Source organism: Pelmatolapia mariae, linkage group LG8 (genome assembly GCF_036321145.2).
Source record: "Pelmatolapia mariae isolate MD_Pm_ZW linkage group LG8, Pm_UMD_F_2, whole genome shotgun sequence".
In the NCBI taxonomy this organism is placed as follows: domain Eukaryota; kingdom Metazoa; phylum Chordata; class Actinopteri; order Cichliformes; family Cichlidae; genus Pelmatolapia; species Pelmatolapia mariae.
In genome coordinates, this window is record NC_086234.1 from 20,990,194 (window position 1) to 21,004,317 (window position 14,124).

At 40.1% G+C, this 14,124-nt stretch overlaps 2 protein-coding genes across 2 annotated transcripts in view; both read left to right on the forward strand.

The window, feature by feature from the left end:
* Nucleotides 1–1,927, forward strand: part of fam20cb (FAM20C golgi associated secretory pathway kinase b) — a 62,273-nt gene extending 60,346 nt beyond the window's left edge. Inside the window, exon 11 of the mRNA XM_063481504.2 lies at nt 154–1,927. Coding sequence (XP_063337574.1) covers nt 154–270 — 117 coding nt within the window. The 3' untranslated portion in view covers nt 271–1,927. The remainder of the gene's footprint in view (nt 1–153) is intronic.
* Nucleotides 1,928–6,563: 4,636 nt separating this feature from the next.
* Nucleotides 6,564–8,858, forward strand: foxl3 (forkhead box L3). The gene is made up of 3 exons (XM_063482229.1): nt 6,564–6,764; nt 7,496–7,664; nt 8,003–8,858. The coding sequence occupies exons 1-3, from the start codon at nt 6,658–6,660 to the stop codon at nt 8,474–8,476; spliced, it is 750 nt and encodes a 249-aa protein (XP_063338299.1). The 5' UTR covers nt 6,564–6,657; the 3' UTR covers nt 8,477–8,858.
* Nucleotides 8,859–14,124: the final 5,266 nt, after the last annotated feature.

The following is a 14,124-nucleotide window of genomic DNA, read 5'->3' on the forward strand; positions in this document are numbered from 1 at the left end:
GGAAGTCCCGGCTTTTTGACGAGTCATCAGCAGTACCACAGAGGTCTGAGAGTGGTGTCACTGTCCTCTTGTTCTTGGAAAAGCTAGTCAGTACTTAGTGGTTACAAAAAAAGCTCACCGTGTACTAACAGTTTGGCGTTTTCTTGTCACCAGGTGCTAAATGTGCTGTCAGACTGCATCGAAAAGGAGGGATACAGCTACGTGGTGGAGGACGACCTCCAGGGATACCAAGGGACAGACCACGCCCACAACGGCCCGAGAAGGAGGTAGCTGCCTCGGGGGGCGCTTGGCGGCAGGACTTGGACTGACTACCTGGAGATTTGAGGCTGGACGGACCAAACCCAGTCTACCTTTAAACTGAACTGGAATCCTGTAACGCAGATGAACTCCATCTGTGCTTAATTTCTCCGAGGGCTTAAATTCTGCTGAACTTACAGGAAAGCCCACCTGCCCGAGGTAATAGGCTGCGCGGAAGAGGACGCCTGCTGGATAGGACTGAAAAAAAGAACAGTGCAATAACTTGTAACTGTACTGATGCTCGAGACACGGGCGATGCTGAAGATTTCTGGACCGATCCGGGGCTTAGCAGAACCGAACCACCCCGCGTCACCTAGACTCCTTTGAAAAATCCAACCCCGAGTTTAGTGTACCACCACAGCCGACCCCGCCGACCAACCAAACCGTTAAAGTCTTGCAAAGGACGCCTTCTCTCGCCTTTCTGGTTCAGGACCCGTTTTTTTGAATTCAGTGAATTCCGAGGGACTCGTAAAAGAATCCAGCCCCCTCCTCTTCACATGCTGAATTATGTGTTTCTACCTGCTGTTGAATATTGCAAGCGTTATGGTTAACCAATCAGGGTGGCTGGAAGAGGTAGAAGGGGACTTCCTGTTGTCGTCATTATGAAAATGATATTGATTTGCTGCGATTTTTATTTTTTAACTTTATTCCTGCTGAGCCGTTTCAGCATCTCATAGTTGGACGATGAAAAATATTCGACTGGAGTGGAGTGCAGGTTTACTCCTGGATTAGCCCATGAATTATTGCCCATAAATGTTACATGTCCTTAAGAGAGTATTTATTATTTATTGTTCAAAATGAATACTAATCAGTAACATATCTTCTTTTTCCTTTTTTCTTTGTCTTAAAGCTGAATTTCCTTAATTTGTCCACAAGAGGGCAACCTGAGCACGTGCAAAAAGGGTGGCCAGCTGCCGGGTACTGGCAGTCCCATTTTACAGGCACCACACATCGCCACCTGTGTTTACAGCATTTACAATTTTTTTTTGTTCCCCCAACTTTATTGCCTTCAGCGCAACAGACATGCGGTTAGAGTTACGGTACCAAAAGCCAAATGTGACACTAATGTTTCTTTGTAATATATATTTGATGTCCAGATGTTGCTGTTGTGGAGAGATTATTTTTCAGGATGTATATTTCATTCATTACCAGCAGCTCATAGCTTAACTGTTGGTGTCGATGATTCAGTCACTGGCTGAAAGTTTAATATATTACATTAGGAAAAATCTAGTGCCTGTGCAATGATAGAAATACTTGAATGTCTGGATTCATAGCAGAAAGGGTTAAGCTCCTCCTGGGTACGAGCTATAGATAAGACACAGAGGTCTACATATGTGTGCTGACTCCATCTGTTCCATAAGGGGTTTTTATTACGTTTCCATAGTCCTGTGTCAGGGCGGTACAGTGTGTATGGATGTATGGGTGGATCAATGGAGAACCTTAGATGGTGTCCTTGAAGTGAAAATGCTTCTTTTTTTTCTTTCTTTTTGTTTTTATTCCGCTCATCGTTTCTGTGGATTTTATCTTGAATTTCTTTGCATCATGGTAAAAGTGCAATAAAACAAAATCAGCATAATTTGAGTCTTTTTTTCCTCCATACACACTTCTTCCTGACAGTAACAATGTGTCTTTTTCATTCTCTAAAGCAAAGCAAGCAACGTAATGTGAAATGCCATTAAACAAATCATATGCAAGCACTCTTCTGCCTCTCTTTAGTGAGCCAGATCATTTTGACTCAGCTCAAGAAGAAGAGCGAACCTCCTCATCCGTCTCAGTGCCTCGCAGCTTTCTGAGCTCTCTCTTTTTCTTCTGACCTTCAGTCCTCAGGATAGTTAGGATAGGATATTGGATTAGATTTGGCCTGTTCAACTTTAATGTGGATCCTTTGGTTTTGTGGGAGTAATTACTGTTCCTTTTCATGTTACACGAAACACATAATGTGGTTCTACAACATTTAAAAAACTTCATAACTCATTATAAATGTGCAAATGTTCCTTGGTTGGTACTTTACCTGAAAATGCCCCAAACTTTTCCCCAAACTTGCGAGACCTGTGAAAGTTGTAAATTTATTTGAAGCCAAGGCAGAAGTGGGTAAATTGCAGTTCCTCTTGATCAGAGATGTAAAACTCATTTTACATCAAGTGCCACATACACTTAAGTGGGGCAGACCAGTAAAAACACAGTTCTGTGAGTGTAAACAAGTGTAGTTGTATATTTCATCCCTGAAATGTCTCAATATAAAAAAAGAGGTGCAATTTCAACAGCACATCTCAGTTTTACTACACAAAAGAAATGCTGCTCTATTTATTGAATGAAATCTATCAACATAACTCTTTGAGTTTAAATTGTAAAAAACATAAATACATGTGCAAGATTTATTTTACTGTAAACTCAATGTAAAAAACAGAATTTTCTATTGTAGAAAAAACAGGAGTTTAACTGTTGCTTTGAAGGTCTTCATCAGTAAGACAAGCTCTAATACTTCTGAAAATACAGTTAAAAGCCCAAAATGTATATCGTCATACAGATTTTTAAGACGTCCAGTGGGCCAGATTTGAGTCTTGGCTAGGCCGATTCTGGTCCACGGGCCTTATTTTTGACACCCCTGCTCTAGATGCTGCTTGAGGCGAGCTGTAAAAAGAAATCAATCCCCACAGACTCCCACTTGTGTCTAGTGTCCTTCTTCCAACTTTGAGTGGAGGGAATGTTTTATATTTGCATAATTGCAGTTTGTAAATGCATTTAAACACAGAGCACCCTGTCATTTAACTGGCAACAATAATTCTGAAAAATATAATAATAAATGCTCAACATGCATCACAAACATGTTTTAGGAGTCCAGTTTGATGACATGTATTTGGAGGGGCACAGCTCGTCAGTGAAAGCAGTTGCAGCCATAATAACTCGGCTGTCAAGTCAAGATAAAAATAAATAAATTTAAAAAACAAAAGCAATGTGAGTTTAAAAGCTAAGATGAGAAAAGTAGCGAGAAGTCAGATAAATAAGATTTTAAAAAGTAATCAATAATTAAAAATTCTTGAAAGTACATAGGGTGAGTGGGTACCATCTGCCTGAGGGTAACAAGGAGAATAGCTGGTGTGCTACATGGACGGCTGTGATTCTTGATTATACTGTGGGCCTTACGCAGGCACTGCTGGAGGTAGATCTTTAATGGCAGGAAGGCTCATGATAGTGATGCTCTTTGTCACATCATCACGGAAAAAGCCTTCCTGGTTGTGAATCATGTTGACTTCCTCTTGTACACAGACGATTAGGCTGTTACCATAGCCTTTTTCCTTAAAAATTTTTTTTAAAAACACTTACAAGGCATTTGTGTTTATAAGCATTTAAACTGATGTTAGACTTACAGCCACCAGATCTCTGTGATCACATAAACCCCAAATTGAGTGTGAGGCAATTATCTTATAGGGAAATAAATATGATAGTGAGTGTGTGAGCACGAGTCTGTGGGGGAAGTGTGTGTTTGTGTGTGTTTTGTCTTCTTCTTATCCCTTCTGTCAATGACGTTTTATTTATTTATTTACAAAAAAATATCTTTCTCTTGCCAAAATTTCCACTGAGGACATCCAGGTATTAAAGAGGTCCCTCAAATGTTGTTGAAGTTTTGGAATTATGGTTAAAAGTTTAAAACTGTTTGTTTATTTTATTTTTTTTATTTTTTTCCTCTCAGTTGTAAATAACATCTGTCAACATCTGTAGACAAGAGCTTTAGACAAGAAAATAATTAATATGCATGTACCAGTTATGTTAATATATTCAATTCAATTCCATTTTATTTATATAGTTGCCTCAAGATGCTTTATATTGTAAGATAAATACCCAACAATAATACATAGAAAGACAAAAATTAATGACCCCGTCATGAGCAAGCACTTGGTGAAAGTGGGAAGTGGGCAGTGAGGATGGCTGCACAGTGCAGTGCAAAAGAAAATGGCCCTCAGCCTCAGATCTGTGCATAACCATGTTTACAGTTCCCAGTGCACGGTTGTGTTTTGATAACCTTTCCTCACAGAACAGCCCCCGGAAAGGCTCTTCGGTTGGTTTACATAAATGCATGCACACACACGCAGATACGCAAAACGAGGCAGACAGAGTGATGAATGGAGGAAGCTGCATCTGAGACAACCATCAGAGGGACAGAGAGTGACCAGAGGAGAACTACTGAGGGCCGTAATCACCGCGGCCGGCCGCAGACAGGACGCCAGAGGAAGCCTCGTCATGGGAGCGAGCCACGAGGTGCTTATCAGATCTCAGTTCAAACCAGCCTGACACTGTGACCTCTTCTTCTCCTCCTCTGCGCCCCTTTTCTTCTGTCGGTCCTGTTTACAGCCATGTTTGAACTGCTCTGTGTTTTCTTCTTGGCTCTACTCCTGAATGAGCTCAAATCAGTCATACAATTAAAAAAAAAAACACGAGGGGACATTAAATCAGTTTTAGAGCAATATCTTTACTTGCTTAAGGACATTTGTTAATGAGACAAAGGTGCCGCCTTGGCATCTGCTGCTCAGCACCTTACACTGGCCTTCAAGGGTTAATCTTGCTTTTACCGTCACTTCAAAACTGTGAATCCTTTTGTGGATGAAGACTAAAGAACAACGTTTTTTCCAAGAAAATTAAGCACGGTTTTGACCTTTCAGCTGCTCGATCAGCCGTCAGAAATAAACACAAGCACTGCTTTAACGTCTGTGCGTACGCATCAGCGTAGGACCTATATGTGACTCCAACAACAGAAAGGCCACACACAGAGGCTTGGCAGACCTTGGGGCTGTTTTCCCGGCCTCTGTCGCCCCACAGGAGAGCTCCAATTGCCCCGTTAAGAGCCCTTCAGAATACACATCTCCCTGTTTTAAAGACACGGAAACAATTTATGGCCATTAAAGAACATTATAGATAGCATCTACAATACTTCCCGTTGTTGGCTAAAAAGTCTGCCAGAGTGGACACACACATACACCCTAAAGAGTTAACGGAGAGAAAAGGAAAACAAAGATGCAAAGGATTTTGTTTGTTGATTTGGGCTTTGCTGTTTTAAGTACATTTGGAGAGATTAAGCTATAAAAAGAAGCAAAATAAAACATGAAGGCGGTCTTCGAGCCCTGCAGACCACCCAGAATCCTGCTGAAGGTGGGGAGGGGGGAGAGGAGCAGTCTGTCCTGTGTATGTTCTCTCCGGGTACGGCGAGAGGCTGCGTGGACTGCATCAGCACAGCAAGAGCTTAGGAGAAGGTTGCACTGATTTTATATGATTGTGCACAAGTTGCAAGACTTCTCAAGCTGCAGTGACAGCTGACGGTCTCTTCTGAGTCTCGCTCACAGCGACGATATTCTCACTGTAACATGGCGGTTCTGTGTGAGCACGCAGGAGTGAGTAAACACAGCCAAGCTCACCTGAAAACCTAAAGTTGCACTTTACTAGTTCCCCAACCAGGAGCTGTCGATTTGTCCTACATGATTGGAAGTGGGTTACATTTGAACTTTATTTTACACACTGGTCTGCTAATAAGTGATGGAGAGTATGTATCATTACTCCAAAGGAGCCGCAAGATGCCGCTTGTCTGTTTCAGATGGGGCTGGAGATTACAAGGAAAAATCTGGGAGTGTAAATTTGAAAGATTTTAATACCCTGCAGGGCATCCATCATCTCCGACTGTGTCCAGATGCAGGACAACTGAGTGGAGGTTAGGGGTAAAGGTAGACTGCAAGTTTTGATACACAGAAACATTCTGCTCTATAATATATAGCTTAGATAGTATATATTATAACTCCTTAGCTATAATTCTCTTTCGTGTGCTTTCAAGTCTCCAATCATTATTCTGAAAAGTCAACAACTACTCTGTGTTGTAGCAACACTGTTGCAGTGTAGTCAGGTGCATGATTTACATCTGAGTTTGCATAGATTTTGAGTGCTACACCCACCACTTAAAGCAGAGTGTGTAAACACACGGCGATCAGAGGTAGGGGACTGGTTTAGAAACAGGCCCTGACCCCAAAATAAAAACAAGAAAGGTGGGAAAAAGCGTTCTTTTTCAAGAGGCTGCCGAAAATACTGGCGTTGCAACGGAGGGTCGCAAGGGTTCAGAGACCTCGTAAGAGGAGGCTGCGAGTCTCGAGATCAGCAGCAGTTCCTGGAGAGCAGCTGGGACCAGGAGGGGAGGGAAAGAGGGGGCGGGGGGCTGGAGGCAGCCGTCATCAGCAGGGCTCGGAGTGAGTGTCAGCCGGCTGAGCAGAGCATGGTGGCAGAGCAGAGCAGCAGGACAGGGTGTTGCTGCTGGGCCTTGGCCAGGACACTCAGAGGAGCCAAACACCTCGGATTACACGTCAAACTTGTCAAAGTGTAGATATGTTTGACAACTCTCACTACCCCTTCAACTGTTTCAACTACGATGGTGACGGATACCCTTCTTCCAGCACGGACGAAGAGAAGAAAATGTGCAGACCGGCGTACAGGTATGGAGGGTTATTAATACTGAGTTCCTTCTTTCTTTTTCTTTCCCCCCATTTTTTGTGTATTAGTCATTATACACACAATCATACACACAAAAAGACATATTTTACATTTAGGTCCAGTTCAGTTTTCCAGTGGGACTTTTTGTCTGTCTTTACAATGTAAAGTCATAGAAAAGCAGTTTAATAATAGCTCGTTAGACAAAATGCTACTTAGAAAAATGCCTTGTGTTTCTTTTGTTGTTTTTTTTCCATTTCCCCAGTGCTACGAATCTGACACAAAAAAAGAATGATAACCTGGTTTAATTTAACTATAACTGCAACTTTAAAGTGAAATTCATTGTAATACTCAAAACTTTTCTCAGAAAAATAAACCAGACTTCTTTTTGGGGGATTTTTTTTATTTATTTTTCAGCACAGCCGATAAAACAAATTATATTTTGTCTTGTTGAGCTCACAGCCATCTATGATTGGTGCTATTATTCTCCAATATAAATTAGTTTTTTTTAACAGATCATTGCTAAAAAGGGTCACTTGGGGGATCTATGTACTTTTTGATCTTTGTAAAATAAAATAAAATAAAATAAAAATCACAGATAAAATATTGGACACATTTTTTTTTACATATTGACAAAATATTTATGTTAATATTTTTTCTTCTCCCCATTTGATTGCCTCTTTTCGTCTTACTACGTTTCACCTAATGAAAGTTTGTGTGTGTGTTTGTGTGTCAGCTACATCGCTCTGATAGCCATGGCTATCCAGCAGAGCCCCGACCAACGGGTCACTCTGTCCGGCATCTATGAGTTCATCATGAGGAGATTCCCCTACTACCGATCCAACCAGAGAGCCTGGCAGAACTCCATCAGACACAACCTGTCTCTCAACAGCTGCTTCATCAAGGTAAGGACTCACAGCACAGCGTGCAGGGAGAACTAAAAATGATGCATCTCACACACGGATTTTTATTTTCCATTAGGCTTTTTCAAGAAAGAAATGATCAATTATTTGTATCATTGGTTTTAGTTGTATTTAATTCTGTTGTCATGATTATTTATTGTTAAGGACTTAAGAAGCTTCCTTATACATATTTTTTACTTTCCTGATAAAGGACAGAAGATGTGTTCCTCCTATTACAGCTGCAGAATTACTTTTGTAATTATCATTATTATTATTATTGTTGTTGTTGTTGTTGTTGTTGTTATAGTAAATAAGGACATATTTTGTCTTATTTTCCGCAGGTTCCTCGGACTGAGGGCAATGAGAAGGGAAAGGGAAACTTCTGGACTTTTGCCACTGGCTGTGAATCCATGCTCGATTTGTTTGAAAATGGCAATTTTCGGCGTCGCAGACGCCGGAGAAACATGAAAATTGGCCTCCGTGACTCCAGAGAAAGCCCTTTCCACTCTCTGGAGAGCCACAGCAACCAGCACACGCCCTCAGCTCGACGTCCTGAGCCCGAATCCACCCTCTGCCCTTTAAACCCCGAGAGACCAAGACCCGCTCCCCAACATAACCACCTTATCCCTAACCCCACCCAGCAAGGGAAACCAGAGTCAGAGATCAAGTTCAGCATTGACTACATCCTATCCACTCCAGATCCGCCCCTGTCTGGGCTCAGATCATCCCATGGCCCCGTGCATATAGGGCCCCCAGGGCCACCGATACACGTTCTGGAGCCACAGCACCTGAACCTGCACTTCTGGACTCTGTAAGAGGAGAGGGAAGCAGACATTAAACTTATTCTTTCATCACGGTCTGTGTCTAAAACTGGGAAGTACAAGGACATCTGAGGACAAGAATTCCAAGAGGAATTTTACTTGAAAATGTAAATGCGGAAACAAAATAAGGAGGTACAGTATTGTGTGGTGGAATCTAAACGAAAAGTCTAAGAATACATGTGGGAATTCATCCAAGAGATTAACTTTGAACAAAACGCAAAACTTCAGCAAAGGATATTATCATTATACTGTCTGTGGTGTCTAGTGCTGACATAGACTAGGTTTATAGATTTTTGTCTGTCTGTATATACACAGAAACTGTGAGCACAATTATGATGTGTGTAAAACTGCTTTAAAATAGATCAGACAAAGGAAGTTACTGGATTATGTTCAGATCAAAAGTTGATATAAAGGGGAAAAAACTCAAAATTGTATGGTTTGTTCTTTGAAGCGTTTCCCTTTTTTTTTAACACCCTTTAATGTTGCTTACACAATTTGTTTTTCTCTATTTACACCCCAGCTCAATCTGAAACCCCTATCCAAAAAGAAAATAACAATAATGATAATAATATTAATCCCCAAAATATTTTCAAAGGTTTAAACACTTTAAACACAAATCTGTAATAATAATAAAAATGTTTATTAATATAGGTATATTTTTAACACCTTCAATAAATAAATTCTCTTATTATTTTCTACATAAAAACTGATCTGATCAGAGAAGCTATAACACCCAAGTAAAAACATAATAATAAGTATATTACACTTCTGGTTAAAATGCTAACTTTTTTTCAAATTAATTTTATATTGATAAAAAAAAAACACATTTATTTTTGAGCTTTTTTTTTTTTTTTCAAAACTCTGTTTGAACTCTTTAAACAATGTCTTTCTTTTAGTTACAAACAGGCCTAAATCATGTAGGTGTAAATAAGTAAGCGCTAGGCTCAAATTAGCTTTAGCTTTAGGACCCTTTGTGTTCTAAACAAATCCAAATTACAAATACCCAATTTCATGCATTTAAATTTGATTCATATACTATTTAAAAAAAACTTAACTTGATTTTATATTCCATTTATTGCTTTGATACCCACTAAATAATAATCGTATTCCGTAGTTTTATGTTGGTAAGTAGGCTAAATGTTAGCGTGCTAACATGCTACACTCTATCAGGAGACATGTTATGGTCATTGGATAGTCATTGTGTTGACTGTTAGCATCTGTGGGACCGATTTCTGTCCATTTTAATTGGTCAGTTTATCTGTATGAACACTCAAAACCGGCTTACAATTAATATGCATTTTTTAAATGTTTTTTTAAGGGTTAAAAACGAGCACTAGATTAGCACCACTGCTAATGTAATTAGTAATAGCTAAGGTTTCCCAACTATGATAAATGTCTGCTGTCAAGTAAGCCTGTTCTGGTGGAATTCAGTTATTTTAAACCTAATTTCAGCCTGCATTTTGCAAATTCTGTTTTCACTGACCTTTTGAAATCCTGATTGACTGACACTTAAATTCTAATCCGCTCACTTATTACAGCATATTGTATTCATACACTTAAAGGAGGCCTAACTAAACAGGTCTGCCTAACATTTCTTTCCTGTACAAGAGAGATCAATCATGGCATGTTCCTGCGCTGTGGAAGGGGACATTTTTCAATTTAACCTTTATATTATATCTTGACTACATCAAAGGAGGGTTTCAACACACTTAACATGAGTGGCATTTAATATAGCATAACACTTGCAAGGTGAGGCCCAGGAGTGACCCTATTTAAATACCAGACCCCCCCCCGCTTCTGAAGCTTAAACGGCAACACCACCCCCAGCAGCGTGCGCACACCCACAAACCCCTGACGCAGTTATAATTAAACACACCTTATGCCTCTTTTGCAAATGCCCCTCATCGATCTGTATGGTTTTTAACATTCATACGTGAGCTGCCCCCCAGCAAAAAGTCTGTGGCGGCACAAACGTTTATGGATCAGCAAGTTTCCATTAACAAAGTTGTTGATGTTGAGGCGGCTGCCGTTATGCCGCGGATATATTTGGGTAAATTAACTTAGCATAAAGTGCTTCAAGGCTAAGGGAGTCTGAGGAAAGAGAAAGGCACCAGTGAGGCCCGAAAAGTCAATGCACATATTACGTTGTCAGTGAATATATGAAAGTGTAGCTACTGGCACGGTGTCCCAATGAATGGCCTCTATTAAATAATAATATCTGAATCCGTCTGTTTGCCTCATTCAGTCCTTCTAATATTTTGCACCAGTCATTTATAATGAATTCCACAATATTTTCCATTTACAAAGTATGAGTTTGTTTGAAACTTCATTATGCCCGTACTGCCAGGTGAAATGAGCAGCTGAGGGCGAGAAACAGTGGAACTGCAGGTAGAGGAAATTGGGAAACCACTGGTCTGCAACATCAGTAACAAGTGAATTATAAACACAAATAGGTCATTTAATCTTGAGTGTTCGCAGCGACTGGATTTCACTGAGGCTGTGGCGAGAATTATGGGATTGGAGATGAATTTAGGTGTTTTGATCTAAATGCATTTTGCGCCATACTGTCTAAACTTTCCTTGAGCTATGGTTGCAGAAGTGCAAATGAATTGTGGGGCAAACACTTCCAAGACATATTAGGGTATACTAACTAATGAAGAGCAGTGAAACAGCCCGAGGACCTGCACATATACACACCTCTGCCCTTTGTCGTTTCATGTCACGTGCAGAGCTGCTTTAAGACTGGAATATGCTATTATTTTCAAATGTCTTCAAGTGTGTGTCAGCAATGAGAAAATCAACATATCGTGTCAATCAGCTGCAGTTGGGAGACGTGTTTATATTTCGGCTGTACGCCCCTTCTAGGAATACAGCAGAAGTGGGAGGACTGGAAGTGACCGGGAGGGTTTTTGGAAAGAAAATGGAAAATAGGCAATTTAATGTAGTAAAGGGCTTGACATTTTAATGAAAATGCAAGCCATGAATCTTCCAGATATCTGTTTAAATATGTCAGTTCTCATGTGGCATGCATGCCAAGTTAAGTGAAGTTTTGGGGACAGCGGGGGTTAAAGGTTTGGTTGGAGGCACAAATATGCACAAATTGCACAAATAAAAAAGAACAGGGCGCATTTTGACATAGCCGAGAACAATGGCTTCAGATACAGCGGTTTAGCAACACTTTAAACCTAACTAAGGTACTATTTAAAGCTGTTATTTTTAGCACTCCAAACACCGACCTCCTGTGCTAAAATTAAAAAACAAAGAAGAAGCAATGATAAAGTGGCCAAAGCTGCAGTTACTTTAAGTGTCACTTGTGGCTGGCTCCAAAAGTGAGTCAATCCCCACAGGCTTAAACGTCTAACTTCAGCCTGTATAAAAATATTTTTGGTTTCTATACCTAATCCACCCCACCCGCGTTAAATAACCACCGGGTGTCTTTAATCACTTTCTCAGATTTTTGTCAGGGCTTCAAGTTAGGGGTGTGTCTGCTGTAAGTGTGCCAGTACACGGGGAGCTCTTTGCCGATTGCTGTCTGCAAGGCCTCACCTCTGCTCATTCCAGTTGCTGAGCCACAGTGCTGCTGGTCCCTTTGGAAGCTTTTTGATGAGCTAAATTCATCCGATTTTTACGCTTGTTTTGTAGCACTAATAAATAGGTGCATTGCATTGCACCCAAGTATGCTAGGTAGGTAGGTTTTATGTATGAGGACATAACAAAAAAATTCATCTGGTCCTTATGAGGTTTTACATTTAAATAGAAGCTCACATGAACAACAACACATGGCATATTACACTGGCTCATTATTTATTTCACAAAAACTGAGCTCAAATGCAGAATGCATGATGATTGCATGATTTGATACTTTGTGGAACCATTTTTAGCAGTCTCTCACATCACTATGGAGGATTTTTGGCCCACTCTTCTTTACAACATTGCTTCAGTTCATTGAGGTTTGCAGGTATTTATTCATGCACAGCTCTGTAAATGCCCCAATGCAAAATTTCATACAGGTTGGGGTCTGAATTTTGACCATGCTATTGCATGATCCAGTTTCAGCTGAGCTTTAGCTGTTGGACAGATGGCCTCACATCTGATTCTACAATACTGTAGCATGCAGAGGAGTTCCTGGTCAACTCTATGTGGCAAGGTGTCCGGGTCATGTGGCCATTCTACCACCGTGCTGGACAGTCAATATCAGGCAATTTAATCCAATGTGGTGTTGTGCATTATGGCCAAACATTTCCACTTTGGTTTCCAAAGCCTTTTGGTGAAATGCTCAAAAGATTAATTTCTCCTGGTAACCTTTCCAAATACGCATGTTTCTCTCTTTTTTATTTTAAATTTGCTGTCCCAAACGTCAGCCCTTAACATGCTAAATTAAAGACTTAAATCTTTTTTTTTTTCATATATATATATATATATATAAAAACATTAAATGAAAGCTTTTAAAGACATTTAAAAATAGATGCTGTTTGTCATTTTTAGCAAAGGAAAGATAATTAAAAAAGAAGCTAGGCATTGTAGTTTTAAGCAAATGTTACTGTAGTGGGAGCAATGTTCCCTCTAATTTTTCACGTGTCTGAGCGAACACACAAACTCCCTGAGCGATCCCTTGGACCACTGTGAGCGACATCAGACGTGTGCACTGTGGTCACACCAGCATTGAATCCATCCAAGTTACATGGTTTATTAAAATCAAATCAAATTACAGCATTTATATTTATGTTAAACTACCTTTAATTAACTGCTTTAGCCCACTTACAATGAAAATGTAAAAAAATCTAGCCATTGGCCTGTGTAGTATGTTAACACTATTGGAAGTAAAAATAATTGGAACTCCAATTTCGAAAACACAACTGTCTTTCTTTCTTTCTTTTTTTAAACAAAGCTCTGACTTGTATTATGAGTCTGAGTCTGTGGTCTGGGAGAGAGTCACTCTCTGTCTGCAAAATATAGTATATAATGACCAATGTTGAGCAATTAATTATATAGTAACTCCTTCAAAAAAGTAACTCAGTTTGGCAAACAAAGTTTTTTGCAGCTATTTTTTTTAAATGCAGCCAATGCAGTTTTAAAATAAACATTTCAAACTATTTACAGAACAATCAGGTGTTCTGCATTAAATTTGATGCCACACAAATTATTTGTGCCACTCCAAAAAATAATTTGTGTCCACTATGAGATAAAGGAGAACAACAGCCTGATACCTGCAGGCCTGACAGCAGGAGATGTATCACTCCTGTAACACCTGTAACATTCAGCAGTCGCCTCATTGTTCTGACACACACAACAAAACTATTGACTACACTACACACTAACTACACAAGATTTGCGCTAAACGTCTCAAATCTCTCACATCTCAAAACACCGCCGTCACTCCTAAAACTTCCCACCGTTTCTTAACAACTAGATGCCACATTGCCATATCATTTTTTGATTGGTCGACATGATACTTTTTTGGACGAATAGGAAAGGCAGAGGGGAGGCAGGGGCGGTGGGGAGGGTTTGTTTTTGCTCACAGGTGGAGAGTGCTTTCGAGCGTTTTCCTTATAAAACGCCGTTTTTACCGTTTCTTCCCGCATTAAATATAAACAACGATAGTATTCAGGAAGAAAACCAAACATTGCAGATATTTTTATCAT